This window comes from Phoca vitulina, unplaced genomic scaffold, assembly GCF_004348235.1.
Source record: "Phoca vitulina isolate PV1807 unplaced genomic scaffold, GSC_HSeal_1.0 scaffold16, whole genome shotgun sequence".
NCBI classification, from domain to species: domain Eukaryota; kingdom Metazoa; phylum Chordata; class Mammalia; order Carnivora; family Phocidae; genus Phoca; species Phoca vitulina.
The window spans coordinates 15,268,124-15,286,747 of NW_022589719.1; the positions used below are offsets into that span (position 1 = coordinate 15,268,124).

At 47.0% G+C, this 18,624-nt stretch overlaps 1 protein-coding gene across 1 annotated transcript in view; it reads left to right on the forward strand.

The window, feature by feature from the left end:
- Positions 1 to 5,652, forward strand: part of PRR5L (proline rich 5 like) — a 142,827-nt gene extending 137,175 nt beyond the window's left edge. The window contains exon 9 of the mRNA XM_032413917.1: positions 2,105 to 5,652. Coding sequence (XP_032269808.1) covers positions 2,105 to 2,499 — 395 coding nt within the window. The 3' untranslated portion in view covers positions 2,500 to 5,652. The remainder of the gene's footprint in view (positions 1 to 2,104) is intronic.
- The last annotated feature ends 12,972 nt before the right edge of the window (positions 5,653 to 18,624 follow it).

Below are 18,624 nucleotides of genomic sequence, written 5' to 3' on the forward strand. Positions count from 1 at the left end.
TTTCAAAGGGAGATAGGGACTCAGCAGTGAGAAAATGGATGGGAACACTCAGGAAAATTCTACATATTATTCTTTGGTTTTGAGAAGTAATTATTATTACCTGTCAGCTCCCTTGGGGCTCAGAGCCAACAGACTTGGTGACTCAGTCCTAAGACTTAGGATTTTATCCTCTCGCCATTGGATGTGCATCTGTGCGTATATGTGGACCTATAAAACTGTCAAGTGACAGGAACCACTGAGAGCCTTGCAGATGGCCATGGCAGGTCTCACTGCAATGCCCATCTAGGAGCATGAGCTCTGGAAGTGACGACGGAGTGTGTCCGGGCCCTCCAGACTCACAGGAAGAGCCAAGAGTAAACTAAAGCAGAGTGGGCCATGTGTCCCCAAGGACGGTCTCTGAGCCGCATGGTTTGCTTTCTCTTTAGAAACTAGGTCTTCCCCTGGGATCCTGTCCATGTGCAGGAACACCACCCCGTCATGCTTCTCCCCTCCTGCCCACTGCCTCCCCCTGCTGAGAAAGGGATGGGTTTCTTTTGGGGTCTTCAGGGTCTCAGGGACGTGGGAGCCGTGGAAAGCGGGGCCAGATGAGATGCGGTAGGCGGCTGGCCAGCTGGGAGAGGTATGCACTGGTAGAAAGAGGGACGTGTAACAGAACCCACTTGGTCCTCGGCCCTCCATTCTCACTGGGGTCCTCCAGCCAGCTCATGATACAGATGCAGTGCCGATGTGGGGGAAGAGGTGCGGTGCCTCTTAAGGAGCAGCGGGAGGTAACCGGCCCGAGACCGAGAGGATGTAGGCTTGTCGTGGCCCTGGCTTTCCTTACTTCTGGCCCCTCAGGCTCCAACCCTGCGTAGCTCCTGCCAAGTGCATCTTCCTGGAGCATAACCCCCAACCTGCCCCGTCCCCCCACGGCTTGTCTGATCACAGAAGGTTCCATCTGGCTTTCAAGGGCCCTCCTGTGATCAAGGGCCCTCCTGCCTGTTTGTGCACATCTCCACTGTTTCATGTCTTCCATGTTCCAGCCAGGCTGTGGCCGGATGGTGCACCTGGCTCAGCACCAGAGATGCTGTGTGTGTCCAGCATCTGGAATGATGCTGTCCCTCCCCCCAGCTCCAGTGTACGTCCTCCCTGACACATGGATCCGCTTTTTCCTGCCTCGAAACCCCTTGTCCTTCCCTGGAGATACTCAGCCTATTCTAGTTCTGTGTGCTTCGTGTGGGGGTGTCTAGGAAGAGCAGGGTCTGCAGTGGGACCTCACTTCACTCCCAGCTGCACTGTGGCCTAGCTGTGTGCACGTAGGTCAATTATCACCGCTCTGATACTCCGTTTTCTCATCTGTAAAGTGGGAGCTAATAGCATATCATGACTTAAGGTCAGTTTTTAGGAGGAGTCAAAAGATGATTGCATGTCAAGGCTTAGCGTAGTTTCTGGAATGTGCGGAGTGCTCAGGCAGCAGTGGTTTTCCAATAATTTGTGGCCAGGCCTCGTCTTCAGGGTCTGCCTCCACGGGGCCATCTGCGGAGTCTCGCCCATCCCTTGATGGTGCCAAAGGCTGCTGGAATCGCATATGACTTGAACAGAACGCAGGTCACAGCCCCTTGACCTGGTGGGAGGGGCACTGTGGTCCCGGTCAGGATGATTTGGAGGATGTCCCACGGCCCTCGCTTTGACAGCTGAGGTCCCCTAAGCTGGACTTAGGCTTGAGGGGCTAAGTCATCTGCTGTCACCGGGGAGGCCCCTACTTCCTGCTGAACAGAGCCAGAGCGTGTCTTCTAGAAGCTGGTCCAGCCAGTGCCCAGGCCTTTAGAGGAGACTGGTTGAAAGGAAATGTAGGGCGAATGCAGTGAAGCTCAGGCGGCAGCTGGGAAAGAGAACCTGACGCACCCTGGGAAGCCCTCTGGGGCACCCCCGCTCTGTCCCCGCGTGTCCACGCTTCAGGTTCCTCCCCTGCCTTTCCGCACGTCTGTACCTCAAGACCTAGTTTCTAAAGAGTACCTCAAGCTGTTCCTGGGCATGGAGCCACCACGTCCCTGCTGCCCCAAACACAGGAGCAGGTTTTGCCCCCCCTCCCCAGTGACAGTCTTTGCTGGTTTTTCTCTTGCAGCCAGACGCCACTCCAGGGTCCGGCCCAAGGTCGCGGTCCTGAGCTACGCCTGCCCGACCCCCGCCCTCAGCCGGCCCCTGAATGAGACGGCTCTGACCCCCCTGGCGGAGCAGGAGGGGGAGGCCTACCTGGAGAAGTGCGGCGGCGTCCGGCGGCACACAGTGGCCAACGCCCACTCGGACATCCAGCTGCTGGCAATGGCCACCATGATGCACTCGGGCCTGGGTGAGGAGCCTGGTGGGGAGGACAAGGGCCTGCTCCTGCCGCCCAGCTTCTTGCCCCCGCACCGGCAGTGCTCCAGCGAGCCCAACATCACCGACAGCCCCGATGCCCTGCAGCAGGGGGCCGCGGGCAGCCAGGGGGACTCCGAGCTGAACTGTGCTTCCCTCGGCTGAATGCCCACCCCCAGGACCTCCCAGCCCCGGCCTGACCACCAGCGTGAGCAGGCTCCATCCCCCGGGGCAGGGGCGGGCGGGGCGGAGCTCCCCAAGGGGCTCCTCCTGGAGGCCTAGTCCAAGTGTCCCGGTTGTGAACCTCTCTGTTTTCGTGACTGTGACCCCCCTCTTGGCAGCCACACAGACCTGACTGCCTGATGCTCATTTTCTGCTTGCCTGACTCCGGATCCTCCTCTGCGGGCCCTGCCCCCAGATCAGTGCTGTCGACGCTCCCGACCATATCGCCCAGGGCCGCTGGCTTGAGGATAGCGGGAGGTCGGCTAAGCCACACACGAAGCCCGCAAGGATGCATTGGCCTCCGGAGATCCCCTGTAGGTTCTTGTGATGCGGGGCTGCCAGGAGAAAAGAGGTGGTAGAGCGGTACCTCTCCTGCCCTGTTCTGGGTGGAGCGAAAGCAGGCAGCAGTCCCTGCCAAGCACGACGCTGGGAGCGTGCCTTCCTGTTTTACTTTCAGAATTCCTGGAAAAGAGTTGTCCCTCTGGTGGGTGAGGATCATTCTCCTCAGTATCCAGATCCTACATGCCGCCTTTGACTTTTGGCCCCGGGGGGCCACCCGGCTGGAGAAACGTCCTCTTTGATGAAGCCTCGGCACTCCCCTCTCTGGCCTCCTTCCAAGCTCAAGGAACTAACCTCCCTGGTGGAGTAGCTGGTGCCTTTGTTCCGCTCTCATTTCAGAAACTGACCATTTTCCTGTTGTGGGTGCGGGGCCAGTGGATGTCAACCAAGTAGTCTGTTCCTGGATTTGACTTGAATTTTTTTAATGCGCATTTCAAAAAAAAAAAAATTGTTTGCAAATATTTGCACGTAGGTTCTTGCATTGCTCATTTCCAAGGGCATGTGTCTTCAAACTAGAAAATAAACAACCCCCCCCCCCCCACCTTAGGAAAAGAGCCTGGAAGTGGTTCAGGGTGCAGGTGATCCGTGGTGGGCAGGGCTCATCAGCCGCAGAGTGCTGGAAGCAGCTGGACTTAAATCCAGAATGGCCTGTGTTTGTGAGCATCATGGTCCGTAGCACTGAGTTAGGGAGGCTCCGTTTGCCTCAAGAGCAGAGGGTCGTAGCAAATGCAATGTCTCGGTGCTTTATAGTAGGGGCAGATGGGGGGAGATGTGGGCAGGACCTTTTGGAGAGAGGTTTGTTCCCTGTGATTAAAGAAGTGCCTGGAATTTCTAACATCTGAGCTCTCAAAATGCTGTTTGGGGCAGCGGGCTTTGGTACTGTGCTGAATCCTTGACACTGCTCCCTCTGGGTCTGGGCTTTTTATCCACCTAGAAGCCCTCTTCTCTTTGTATTTGCCTGTTGGCCCCACCAATAACAGCTCCAGAAAAAAGAGAAGGCTTTCCTGAGTCCTTCTGGTACCTTCTAGGTGTCCTGTTAGTCTTTGGAAACTGTTAATGAGACATGAGCCAGCTTGGCTTCCAATATGGCAGGAGGTGGCTGGGAGAGGACGAGGACAGTGTGAGCTGCCAGCAGGGAAGGCGGCCTTCTAAGCATATCTAAGCCTTGACGGCACATCCCTTCTGGGTGAAGAGCTGGAATATGACCAGAGTCATGCTTTGGATGGCTTGTACTTTTGGAAAGTTAGTTTAAAACGTTGTCTCATTTTTATTCTTCTAAGAGAATGTGGAAGAGAAATGTCCAAAGGAGACCTTCTGAGAATTTCAAACAAAAAATAAGCTCTGTGTATGTGTTGGATGAAGTCCACAAATTGACTAATGTGCATTAGCAAAAGAACATCAGTAAGTAACAACATGATGATTTACTTGACTGCTGGTGTCTGTGCTTACTGGCACTCGGGACTAGTATTTATCGATCCAGGCGAAGTCATTAATCATGCTTGGGTATGCTTTTTTAGTTTCCAACGTTAATGATACACACGCTTGTAAATGCCTTGTCCTTATACTAAACGCCCCTGATGAGGCCAGCAACCATCGGTTAAACACGTGAGCGCTCAGGCTGGGAACGGGAGTGTCAGTGTAGACCCAGTGTACTTAATTGCTGACTGTGAGCCAGTTTACAACTTCACCTTTGATGTCTGTGCCTGATCCTGTGCCGTGGATATTTCAGACTGTACAGAGACACTTTTGTTGATGTTGATGGGCATTTTAGCCATCAGACCTGTCGCGAGCGCGACGGCGGGGGTGCTGGCAAGCACTTTTTCTCCCCTTTATGAGACGAAGCTAGGATCTTCTGGTGGCTGCGTTTTAATGACAGGAAGCTATCACGACTCCAAGCTCTGGGTGAGCTCACAAACCAAAAACCTTTCATGTTGTCTGTTTCCAAAATAGATTCAATAAACATCATTTTGTACACGTCATCCTGTCCCCGTGCTGTGTGGCTTAACTGGATCTGCAAGCGCCGTAGTCCCCGGGCTCTTTATGCATCCTGTCCTCACGCTCTCTGCTGGCCTTTCCTGCCTCCACGTCCCTTTTCCTGTTGCCTCCGCTCCAGGATTCGGCAGCAGCCTTACCTCGGCCGGTGTCCCCTGGGTTTTGTTTGCCATCCTCAGCTGGACTGGCAGGTCATTTCCTGGACAAGCAGCTTGTCTGCAGAGCTTGAAAAACACCGAACACAGTCTGGGAAGGCCAGTCCTCTTCTAAAGCCAGCTTGGGCTCTTCCCGAGCGTTTGACCCAGAGGGGACACTTACCGTGACTCCTCATGGACTCTCTCTTCATATACTCCCCTCCGATTCTGTTTGGCAGATGGAAACTTTATAATCTGCTACTCTCTGCCTAGGTTTTCCTAGGACTGCTGGAGCAGAGTTGACCTGAGATTGAAGGCTTATTAGTAAGAGCATTCAACGCGGTGTGACCCAAACTGATTGGGAATCCTGGGGGATGCAAAGTGGGGCATGTCCATTCGTGTTGAGCCTTCTGAGGCCATAAGGTGGGAGAGAGCTGTGCTTCGGCAGATTTCACCTCATCGGTGCACTGTCACATCGACTCCTACATCTGCTCAGCTACCCACCGAGTATGTGTGGAGCTGCCATCGCGTTGCAGGCCCTTCTAGTGCTGGGGATGCAGCAACGGACAGCCAGGCAAGGGGCCTGCCTGCTCTCCTGGAGACCATCCAACGGGGGAAGGCTGGTGATCAGGTCAACAGATACATTTCAAATAATGACCAACACTGGGGGACATCAAATGACAGAATGCAGTGGCGGGGGGAGAGGAGAGGGCGGCCCTGGGTCGGGTGGCTAGAGAAGTTCTCTCTGCAGTTGACTCGAGCCAGCCTTACGATCGGCTTCTGTTGCCTGTCCCTGACATCCCAAGTGACCACAGATGGTAATGGCATTGAGTGGTTTAAAACCACACACACTCATTATCACAGTTCTGTAGGCTGCAGTCTGACGTGGGTCTCATGGGGCTAAGATCAAGGTGTCGGCAGGGCTGTGCCCCTGGCTGGAGGCTTGGGGAGAATGCATTCCCTCCCCTTTGCCAGCTTCTGGAGGCCACCTGTATGCTGGGCTTCTGGGCCACCTGCTCCAGCATCAAAGCCAGCAACGGTGGGGGGAGCCCCTCTCAAATCAAGTGCATCGCAGCAGCTTACATTCTGTCTCCCCCTCCCATGTTTAAGGCCCTGTGATTCCATTGGGCCCACCCAGACAGCACAGCATGATCTCCATCTGGACTGCTAGCATCTCTCCTGGGAGGAGAAAAGCCACCTTAGGGGGTGCCCAGGGCCCTGCGGAGATGAAACTGCAGTGGGCAGGTGGGTGCTGGTCTTGGTGTCCAGGGGCCTTCAAGCCAGACCTCCACCCACCCTGGCCCGGACTCCCACACTCACTAGGATTCTGGAGTTTCTTGCTCAGATCTTTCTCCGATTTCTAATCTCATATGCTTGTCAGGCCCGCATCCTCCCGTCTGGACTTCTGCCACTGGGTACTCCCTGTGTTTGCCTCCAGATTCCATCTCTCCCCATGGGCGGCCCCAGCGGATCTTTCTAAAATAGTTAGAACTTCTCCCAGGTTTCCAAAAACATCCACACACCTGAACGTGACTTCAAGGTCCTTTCCAAGCTGACCCCAGCTGCCTTTCTAGCCTCCTTTGCTGCTCTGTGACTCCCTGTGAACAGGTGTCAGGCTCACTGGATGGTTCGGTGTCCTGGAAGCTGCCCCCTCTCCCTGCAGGCCCTGCCGACCGCTTCTCCAGGTAGGAGATGTTTCTGCCTCCACACGTGTGCAGGTGCTATCCCAGGAAGGCAACAGTATGTGGGATTTGTGTTTGCCTGCCTAGGGCTTAGCAATGCAGAGGAAGTTCTAAGTCAGGTGCATTGGACGAATTAATGGGACGGCGGTAATTCTGACTGCTACTCCTTCCCTCCCACCTATTTGTACAAAAGACCTCTACCCCCTTTCCTTTCTCCGCAGGCAGAGGCCTTCCCCATGCTGCTCTCTAAGCATGTTCCAGCTGAGGCTACGTGGCCCAGTGACCTGGGAACACGGATGGGGGCCAGGTCTCAGCCGTTCCCTGCAGCAGCCCCCCCTTCCTACTCCAGCCCGAGGCTGCCAGTCCTTGTGCAGCGCTAACCTGTGCACAGGGCTGGTGCTTTGCTCCCGAGCTGGCTGCTTCCTTCCTGGCCTGATTCCTTCAGGGCCCGGAACATGTGCCTGTTGTTGGCACGAGGCCAGGTCTTTGAAGAAGTTCTCCTGCCAAGAAGTAAGCGGGAGTATTCCTGGCCAGTGTGCTCAGGCAAGAACCTCCTGGCCCTAACCCAGGAAAGATCCAGCAAAAGGGAGCTTCAAACTCTGCCCTGGTGTGCCAAGCACTACACGGACCCTCACAACAACTGTGCAAGGCAGGTATCACCCTCATTTTGCAGATGGGGAAACTGAGGTTTGGGTTCTTTTACCCCATGTCCAGTGACCATCCTTCCTCTCTTCCATGAGGTGTCCTGGCTTGGTAGAGGATGAGGAAGCAGAACAACTAAGCCAGGGGCATATCCTCCTCAGCTTGCTACATGGTGAGATGGTTTCAGGGTTTCCAGAGAGTGGAGAAGCAAAGCTGCCTCTCTTGCTCTTCTCCAGCCACTTCTAAAAAAACCTCATGAGGGAAGGGAGTGAGGGTGGGGAGAGTCTGCTGTCCTGAATGGCTGATTTCCTATGCAGAAAAGATTTCAGTGGGTCTTTTTCTTGAAAAATTTAGTTAAGTTTAAATTTGGATTTAAAAATAGTATTTTAATAAGTTTAATAATTAGTATTCATTTAATAAATAATTCAGTTAATAATGTCTTTAGAATCAATATTCAATTTAAGATACAAATTTAAGAGCCTTTCTTTGGCTTTTAAGTTCAACTCACAAATTTTATTATTCTATTTATAAGTCTAGCAGATTCTAGCATTAATTTTGGAGAATTCTTTAAATAACGCTTGGTCCTATTTACAAGCTTAGCTCAGCACTTCAAACACTTTTAAATACATTTATAAATTTAATATTTCTTTTTTAAGTACTTCAGTTTTTCTGACAGTATATAAAATCTTCCCCTTCTAACTTCTTATAGAAACTAATAAATTAAGCTTATAAATAAGGAACACTTTAAATGTTTTTACACTCTACTTAAGCTTAGATGACACCATAAAAAATCACAAGTCTTAATTAATTACTCAATTATACATTTTAAAATGGATTATAAAACTGTCACCGATCAGGGCCTTATTCTCTTAAATACCACATGTGTCTAAAGTACCAACTATGCATAGATTCCTTCCTTACATAAAAGTCTTAGTGCTCTAGTTTGTTTCTTTTAAATCTTCCCACACTTGAGTCTAAAATTCCTGGCGTGCTGGTTGTGAAGCTGTTGTCTCTCAGCTTCAGGCCTTTTCCGCATTTTGGGATGCTGGGGCTGGAAGTCTAAAACCAGTTGTGCTGGGGCTGGAAGTCCGAAACCCCAGTTCCGCTTTGTGGGGCTCCGCCTGTAGGAGGCACTGGAGGGCGGCTGGGAGGCTGGGGTGGGGGTGGGGGTAGTGAGAAGAGACTGCTCATCCCTGTTTCCTGCCTTTGTCAACATCCTGGGGCAGGACAGGTGGGCCCAGTGGCAGCACCTGGGATCAGTTTGCAGCTTTTCCTCCCACAGGCAGCCTCAGGACATCTCCCCTCAGAGCCAGCAGCACCAGCCGGCCTGGGCCCTCCTCCAAGCCCTTTCGAAGTCAACCATCCCCAACTGGGGCTTTTGTTTCCCTCCTTCTAAGGGTGGTACCTGCTTCCTGCACTCTCCACTTCTGAGATTCCTCCATGTCTCCTCTTTGCCAGCTGACTTGTCCAATACCTGATTAACAATTCTGTATGTTAAATTCTCTGTTCCATTGGTAGATGCGGCTTTTGCCCCCTGACTAGACCCTGGCTGATAAACCACTCACTAAAGAAGGCACTGACCTTCTCCGTTCACCCAGGTTACTAACGACCAGAAATTTCCTTTGGGTATGCGACCCAGAGCTGTAGACATGCACAGCGATTCTTCTCACCCTGACCTAAGGACACCAAAACATCTTTTCAAGTAATTTTGGCGAGTGTTCCTCACATTCCTGAGTTTACTGGTGAAGCGTATTTGACTCTTGTCAGAATCCCCAGAGACACTGGATGCTGTTTATGATTGCTTACTCATTAACTTCATAACCTAAGAGACGTGACCTTGTAGGCAATTGTCTTATCCAATTGCCTCGTTCTTCAGTCTCCCTTCAGAAGTATGCCCCTCTCACCAAGTCACACATTAAATTGGTTCTTATTTTCCATGGTCTTTTGGCCTAGGTCTGGGCCTCTGAGAAGAATCCGAAGCACTGTAAATAGAGGCTTCTAAATTCTTGCAGGTTCTCGGGGCCACATAACTTTTAACAAATGCCTAAACTTCAGTCTGATATCAATTAAATATCTCAGCTTTGTCTGGGCGCCAACTTTTTTTTTAAAGATTTATTTTTTGGAGAGAGAAAGCATGAGCGGGGGTGGGGGAGGATCAGAGGGAGAGGGACAAGCAGACTCCACACTAAGTGCAACACGGGGCTCGATCCCACAACCCTGAGGTCATGACCTGAGCTGAAACCAAGAGCTGGACACTTAACGGACTGAGCCACCAAAGCGCCCCTGGGGGCCAACTTATAAGGTCATTCCTCTCCCTGTTGACTGAACTAGGATCAAGTCAGTCGCCTGCCAACAGAAACTTTTGATGCCCACTCTAAGGCAGTTTTGAGAAGGGCTCAATAAATGGAAGTAGTGTAACACTTCTGCTTCTAGCCAGAGGGGAATGGCTTGTATCAGATTAATCTTCCTGCCAAGATAATGATAAAAGCTGGACACAATATATAGGGCAACTATTTGAAGGAGCTGGAGAGCACTCAGCACAAGTCTGAATGGCTGTGATCCCTAAGAGAGGCGAAATGTACAGTCATCTTGGTTTTTCCCGAAGGCATTTTCCCAAATCACGGGTTGGGTGGGGGTGGGAGGAGTGGATGAGAGCAGAAAGCTGCCGTCTTACTGGGCTGAGATCAGAGGTGAAGGCTGCTGGAGTAGCTGGAACTCAAAGGGAGGATGATGGAGAGGACCGCATGAGAAATCTGCATACGTGTTTCCCTCCAGTTGTTGGCTGACTCCTAAGCTGAGCACAGCAGAGAACAACAGCTGGGGAGCCAAAGAGCTAAATAGATTTCAGCTGCTGCATCATGCCGAGGAGCCAGAGGTTTGAGTCCTGCAGAGGGGGGGAGAAGCTTTGGCAAACCTCCTGGGCTTTTGGATGAGACCCCAGAAAGGCCAACCCAGTAGCAAGATGGTAGACAAGCACGATAGCAGTCATTATGTTAAATGTAAATGGGCTAAACACTCCAACAAAAAGACCAAGACGGTCACATCAGGTGAAGAAATAACAATATGCTGTCTATAAGTGATACAACTTTAAATACTGGGACACAGATTGAAAATTAAAAGTATAAACATATACTGTGTAAATACTAGCAAAAGAAATTTGGTGCTGCTAATTTAGAGCCATCATATTTCATAATGATAAAAGGTCTATTCAAAAGGAAGGTAGAAATTATAATACTTAAATTATCACTTACTGGTCATCAACTATATGTCAAGCACCACCCTGAGGATTTCATTCATTATGTTGTGTAATCATCTGAGCGCTTTTTTGAAGTCAACTGTATCATCCCCCTTAGACGAGGAAATTGAAGCTCAGAGAGACTGAACAATTTGCCTGAGGTCACACAACTAAGAAAATGATAGAGAAGATTCAAACCTAGTTCTGTCTGACCTCTTGCCAATGAGCTTAATCACAGCTTTGCTGCCTGTGGTGTGCTTTTTTAAACCAGTTGGAGAGGGCCCCTGAGGGCACAATAGTACGTTTTAGCCCAAAGGGAGGACATTTTGTGGGTACTGCTGGGACTCTGGACTGGAAACGCTTCAAGAGCTAAGACCCTAAGATTGTCTGTCTGTCTCTCACACACTCACACTTCTGTATAAATGCTCTGCTCTTCTATATACCTGATCCCCAAGAGGTACAGAGAACTTCCTATTAATGGACTACTGCAGCCCGATTCTTTGAATTTTTCGGTCTAAATTCTCAAGAATATGGTCAAGTTCAGGAATCATGAAACCACTCCTGATTCAATCAGCCGGCTTGCTGCTAAGGAGTGCCATCTTACCCAGTTTCAGATTTAGCTCTGCTAAGTCCTTCCATTGGAATTGAAGGGGATGGCTCAGCAGTTCTAGAAGAGACTCACCCACTCCAGACTGAATCCATGCATATGTGGGTGGGTGGGAACCAGAGCAGAAAACCCCCAGAGAAGCCTTCCCAAGCCACTGCTAGCTCTGGTCTTCACCTAAAACACAAGCTGTCTGGAGGCGGAAGACAGGCAGCAGGCTCAGCAGAAGAGGTGGGGAAGCCCCAGGAGAGAGCGGGGAACAGACAGGCTCGTCAGGGTGGCAGGGGAAGCTGGAGGAAACCATGAAATGAAGTGTTCTCTGAAGTGGACAGTCTGGGCGGGAGCCCTCTCTGCCCATGAGCTACCAGGGGGACACTTTCTCTCAGGGACAATGGTCATCAACTGCCACTCCTCTTACTACTTGGGCAGGCACCACTGGAAAAGCCTACAGACTGAAGTTTGGGGCATAATGTGCTGTGCTCATGGACAGCCAAGAGGACGCAGGGGCCCTGTGTGTCTTCTTAGCTTCTGGAACTCCAAGGATAATTCTGTAGCAAGTAACTACACTAACCACATTCAATACTTATTCAGGGTCTGCTATGGCCAGGTGCTGGTGTAGTCTTTGCTCTCTATCATCTCATTGAACCCTTATAACAACCCAGTGAGGTAGATGCCATTATTATTCACATTTTACACATAAAGAAGCTGAAGCACAGAGAGGGTAAATAACTTGCCCCGAGGCCACAGAACTAAGTGGCAACACCAGAATGCGAACTCACGTAGTCCAGCTCCAGAGGCCTTGCTTTTAACCACTGTGGTAAACTCTTCCCCTACCCTTGGAAAATGTAATCTAAATTACCAAGCAGAATTACAGTCACTGGGAAAAGCAGGAGCTTGCTGGGCGGCCCCTTGGAGCCCCTGGTTTCCCATAGAGAAGTGGTTCTACTTGAGGGAAATGCCCTCTGTGAGGATCCCCGCCAGTGAGGCTAGGTCCCCAAAACCTGCCGCCTGAGAGCCTGTGAGCGCATGGTAGGGGGCCAACTCCACTGAGAACCCAGAGGTCGCTAGTGATTAAACCTCTTTCTCCTCTGTCACCCCTGTCACTGCGGACAGTCAGACCTTTGTCCATGCCCAGCAAAACTAGCTGGGTGACTTTTCACGAGTTATTTAACCTCTCTTTTCTTCTGTGAAATGCAGCTAATTTTGCCTGCCTTGCAGGATTAGAGAGAAAAAAAACCTATACACACACACACACACACACACACCCCCATATATACACACATACTTACACACATATATGTAAGCATACATATGGCATAGAAAAGGTTTAAGCTGTCTCTGGGTTAGGTAAAATCATGACTGTTCTTGGTAGCATTATGTGTAATAACCAAAAACTAGAAACAACCTAAACATCTATCTATTGACGAATGCGGTAGACAAAACCAGGTATATCCACACAGTGAAGTTCTATCTGGCAATAAACAAGGAACATATTATAGACACATGCTACATCACGGACAGACTTCAAAAATGTTATGCTAAATGAAAGAAACCACCACAATTTGTGTGATTCCATATATACACACGAAATGTCCAGAAAAAGCAAATTTATAGAGAGAGAAGGTAGATTAGTGGTCGCTTCAGGGGTGGGGTAGGAATGGGGATTGACTGTAGATGGGTGTCAGGGATCTTACTGCAGGGATGAGAATTACCTAAAACTGATTAATGATGATGTTCCATCACTTCGTAAAGTTACTAAAAGGAACTTAACCTGTACATCTGAAATTGCAGTTTTTTCTTTTTTCTTGTGGCAAAATATACATAAAATTTGCCATTCTAATCATTTTTAGGTGTACAGTTCGGTGGCATTAAGTACATTCCCATTGTTGTGCAAACCATCGCTACCATTCATCCCTGGAATGTTTTCATCTTCCCAAACTGAAACTCTATCCCGGGCAAGCAGAGGCTCTCCTCCCCCGCTCCCCACGGCCCCTGCAGCAGCCATTTTACTTTCGCCCTCTTCGAATGGGACTATTCTAGGTAATTCGGGTGAGTGGAATCATACAATATTCGTCCTTTTGTGACTGAATCATTTTGCTTAGAATGATGTCTTCAGGGTTCATCTATGTTGTAGCATGTGTCAAAATTTCCTTCCTTTTTTTTTTTTAAAGATTTTATATATTCATTTGTGAGAGAGACAGAGAGAGAACAAGCAGGGGGAGAGGCAGAGGGAGAGGGAGAAGCAGACTCCCTGCTGAGCAGGGAGCCCGATGTGGGACTCGATCCCAGGACCCTGGGATCATGACCTGAGCCGAAGGCAGACGCTTAACCATCTGAGCCACCCAGGCGCCCAAAATTTCCTTCCTTTTTGAGGCTGAATAATATTCCTCTGTATACAGACCACATTTTGTTTATCCAGTCATCCAGTGAAGAACATTTGGGTTTTTCCACCTTTTGCTTAGTGTGAATAAGACTGCTATGAATATCAGTGTATAAATATCTTGAAATGGGTGGATGTTATGATATGTGGAACATATCTCAATAAAGTTATTTTAAAATAAAACTTCAATTATTTTGTCAAAACTTAGCCAATACATGGTAGATGCTGTTATTATCAATAACTCATAGAATGGCAAATTTGATCAGTAAAGTGAGTTTTAAGAGAATAATAAAAAAAGGAAAAATACAAAAAAAGTACAAAGAAGAGAGATCTGTCATCTCACAGAAAACCCCTGAAAGATTACTTCACAAAAACAACTAAATTTTAATTTTACCTGAAATTCATAGAAGGAACTGAAATGAAGACACTGCTGAACTTCAGATGTTTATTCCCAACACTGATATACTCATTCCTAAGCTATCCCTCTAAAGGCAAAAGAAGTTATGAAAAAATATGGAGGTTGAGTTGGGACACACAGTATTTCTATTTCAGTTCATGTTTCATGAAGCTCAAAGTTTAATCCCTGAGGTGCACAATTGTTTCATAAAAATTAGAGGATATTTCTGATGTTTAAACAAAGTGTCTGAATTTTTAGATTAAACACAAAAGAACAAAGCTGAAAACCTTAGCAGCCGATTCAGTTAAACTTCTAAGAGAAATTATTAGGGAATGACGAGTTTGTAAGTCAGATAACTAGAAAGAGGACAAAACACTTACTTGCAAAAGGAAGAGGAAGTGATTATGGCTAGTGTCTGAAATAAATCCGAGGAGGTTATACGTGACTTCTGACAGTTTTCTCCTCCCTCTGAATCAAGTAGTTCTTGTGTTTGAATATATGCTCTAGCCTGAATTGTTTCACCCAGAGGAGCAGGGTCCACACGCTTAATGTTCTACTATCTTCGCTCACTGTAGAAAAGAATTATTTAAAACTTGGAAATAAGGCAAAATGTTGGGCTGTATGTCCTTTCAAAGTCATACTGGGGAATTATTTAATGAAGTCACCCAAGGATTATTTAATTTTCTAGCTGAATGTATCTGTGTTTGACTTTGCTATTTATTGTTTGATGATAGCCAGATACTGCGAAGTTATGTGTTAATTTGTATTTTTCTATCTGGTAGGAAAGATAACCCCAAAGGTTATGGTTGTATTAGCCTGGAGGATATTAACTAGCTTCTTATTTAACCCAGCGATCTTATTCTAAGATTCTTTTTTGTTTGTTTTGAAATGCTTTTCCTATTGGCTTATATAAATTATTTTTCCTCAAATGCTCTTGGAATCAGCTTTACCACCTAATGGTTCTGTCATAAATTTATGAGCTGAACAAAACCTTTGACACATGTCTATTCTATATTTGAATGAGAGCCATGATTTTACCATTTTAACAGTTATACTTTGATATACCTGACAGACCTCAGCTCATAGTCTCGCCTATCTCCTGGGATTACCTACTCTCTTGTTTTGCTGAAGAGTTACCTGGGAGCCTATTTAGAATGCAGATTCCCCGGCCCACTGCTCAGCCATCTAATTCTGGGGCTCTAGCATGGGGCCTAATGATATGCATTTTCACAAGCACCCCAGGAGACTCTGAGGCTAGTGGTCCTCAGATCAGACCCCTTGAGAAAGCCCCCCAGTGAAGTGGGTGGGGTGATGGTCGTAATGCCATCTTGGTTTTCACTGTTCCGAGTGGCCAGAATAGGCTGGGATTACACATCTAGGCCTTGGGGTGGATTGGAGTCCAACAGTCCATTTTCTTGAACTTCAACCTGAAGATGGTAGTTGATCTCAGATGTTCATCTACCCATTGGCTCTATCAGAGTGGGGGCGACCAGGAATCTATATATGTAAGTTGAAATGGCAGTTTCGTATGGTTCAACCTAATAATTCCTCAGGTGTTTCTAATTTGAAGCTAATTTGGCAATATGACAATTAGGACACGGAATTTCCAATACTTGGGGAAAGTGCTTTGTAGTTTCATCAGACTTAAAGCCAAAAAAGAAAAAAAAAGACTCCTCCCAGAAAAATGTACAAAGTAAAACTTTTTGCATACAATCTCAGGGGGGATTTATGGACTCAGTCCATGGACTCCAGGTCAATCCTACTTTACAAATTTCTTTTTTGAGTGTGCATTCTTTAGGGATGGAGCTTTGCTGCCCCCTACTGCCACATGGTTCTTAAGCTGAGTTTGCTCTACTCCTGACTTGTCTTCCAGTTTGGAGCTTTTTAAGGGCTAGAACAAGCTGTCACCCCACACCAGCTGTCAGAGTAGTCCAGTTCTAGGCAGGAATGGGTATTTTGTGCTTTGATGGAACACTACATTATCTTGTCTGGAGCACAGCCTTCAGGGTTATCAGATTCTGACCCTAAGGAAGCTATTTTTCAGCTCTGTCCTGTAGGTAACTTCGAGAAATGCAAAATAATTCTTGTTTTTAGAAATGCAAATCGTATCCTGTGGGGAGAGGTTCACCTGACATCCCTCCCCTACAGAGGAAGAAGCTATTTTTGCTTCCATTTGGACATTCATTTAAATATTCTTGGCCTGTGTCTGTTCTTTGGATTCTCCTTTGAATGGGTTAAAACATCCACCTGGTTCCCTCATTAAGAATTAAATAAAATCTTTAACTTGTGTTCATTTGATATCTGTATGAGAGTCATAGTTTGACTCTCTTTTGAGAAGACCAGAATCATATTAGATATCTCACATTCCCGACTGAGATATAGAAAGGTTGGCCCTTTCCTTGAAAGCTCATAGTCTGATGAAGGAGACACTCAGTGTTGCCAATAACTGAGATATCAGGAAGAAATCTGCCTCTCCACTTTCCACCCTCCCTCCTGCCCCTCTGCATTCAAACAGGTAGCACCCTACGAGAGAGAGAGAGAGAGAGAGAGAGAGAGAGAGAGAGAGAGAGAGAAAGAATGTGAATTTGGCCTCCAGCCTTCTGGGCTATTTTCAATCCTCAGATCTTGACTCAAGAGACAAGTTGTATTCTGATGAACTCATATGGGTTCTGGGGCTACATTTAAAAAAGAACAGAAAATACCAGAACGCATCAAGATGTAATAAAAGCAAGTTTTTCAAACACCTTTTGTTGCAGCTGAGTCAGTGTACATATTATTTATTCATTTATCTCTATCATCTTTCTATATTTATCTATGTATCTATATAATTTACTGTGGGTCACGAACAAAAACAACAACAAAAACTACCACAATAAAAAAAAAAACCTTCGCAAAACACTGACTGCACAGGTACAGTCAATTCAGGTCTGTTAGCCCAGTTGTCTTCAGAAAACCTGCTTGCCTTCTTCTTTCACAGTGGCTCCAGGAGAATATCAGATTAGGTTTGAAATAAATTTCACTTTCGGGCTCCTAACTATTCTAAAGGAAATGACAGGTTAGCTTTAGTTTTCTCAAGCACTTCTGGTGGGGCTTTGTCTGCTTTATGTAGACACTTCAAGTTAAAGGACTGGCCAATCAGAAAGGATGAATACCCACCATTTGCACTGACATGGATGGGGCTGGAGGGGATTATGCTAAGTGTAATAAGTCAAGCAGAGAAAGACAATTATATGGTTTCACTCATATGTGAAACAAGGAATAGCGTGGGAGGGGAAGGAATAGGGGAGGGGAGGGAAAACTGAAGGGGAAGAAATCAGAGAGGGAGACAAACCATGAAAGACTCTTGATTCTGGGAAACTGAGGGTTGCAGGAGGGGGGAAGTGGGGGGATGGGGTAACCAGGTGATGGGTATTAAGGAGGGCACGTGATGTGATGAGCATTGGGTGTTATATGAAACTGATGAATCACTGAACACTACATCTGAAACTAATGATGTACTATATGTTGGCTAACTGAACATAATAAAAAAAATAAAAAATACATACAAAAATAAAAAATAAAGGACTGGCCAGAGGGAAACAGCTGGGATTAAGAAGCTAGACCTTCTCACACAGGGTTTGTTTTTTGTTTTTTTGTCGTTGTTGTTTTTAAATCAACCTCTCTCTGCCAATCAGGGTGGAGCGGCCCATGAGAAGGTCCAGGGTAATGGATTATTAAATAAGGATATTTATTTAATATACTATATATTAAAAAAGGATTTATATATTTATACTTATATAAATATATATTTTTATATATAAAAGATTATTTTTCAGGATTTAGGAATCTAAATCTCAGTGTGGTTTTATTACTTAGTTTTCAAAAGTATAAATTCTGTGAAGCTCAGACTTGCTGACTCGTTTTTATATTAAAATGTGCAAATCCCTACCCAGACCAAGCAAAAATTATTGTGATTATGCATCATTTCCTGACAAGATTACAACTGTCACTTCATAAAGTAATCATGCCCCTGCTGGTCCCCATACAAAAGTTAATTTTAAAATATGACAAGTGTAACAAGACATCCACAAGAATGGACTGGTCAAGAAACTAACCCAAATTAGAGGTGGAGTTTAAAAAAATTTTTTATGGCTTATTCTGGGATTAATAACAATATTTCACTTTTGGAACTTTCCAAGAATTAAGGTGGCATTTTGTAGAACACGTGCATGCTTGACAAACTTGTACGTCCCACTTAGGGAAACTGAGTCTACTTTAGAAGAGATGGGGCTGACCCACAGAAAGCTTCCTAAAAATGCTTTTTTGCCACACGACAGAGGCAGCCATCACTTAAAACAAGTGTCTGGGGGGTTTGCTAACGATGGAGCGGCTGGGATAGCCTCGGCCCTGGAGTTGAAGCTTCTCATGCATCTGTTGGGACTAAGTTCATGCTGTTTCTGGCTTCGTACTTTCTGTTTACCTGGTTTTCTCACTGGGCCTAAAATGGCTGTGCAAACGTTTCTTTCTCTTTGGGCCCAATTTTATTTTGCAAAATACAGTTTTAAGAGTCCAAGGAAGAAACCACAGCTTAAACCAAGGTCTAGAATAAATCATTTACCATTTCCTGGAGGAGCAAAATATTAACTGTATTTCATGTGTAAACCAGTGGCTGGGATCATTCTTT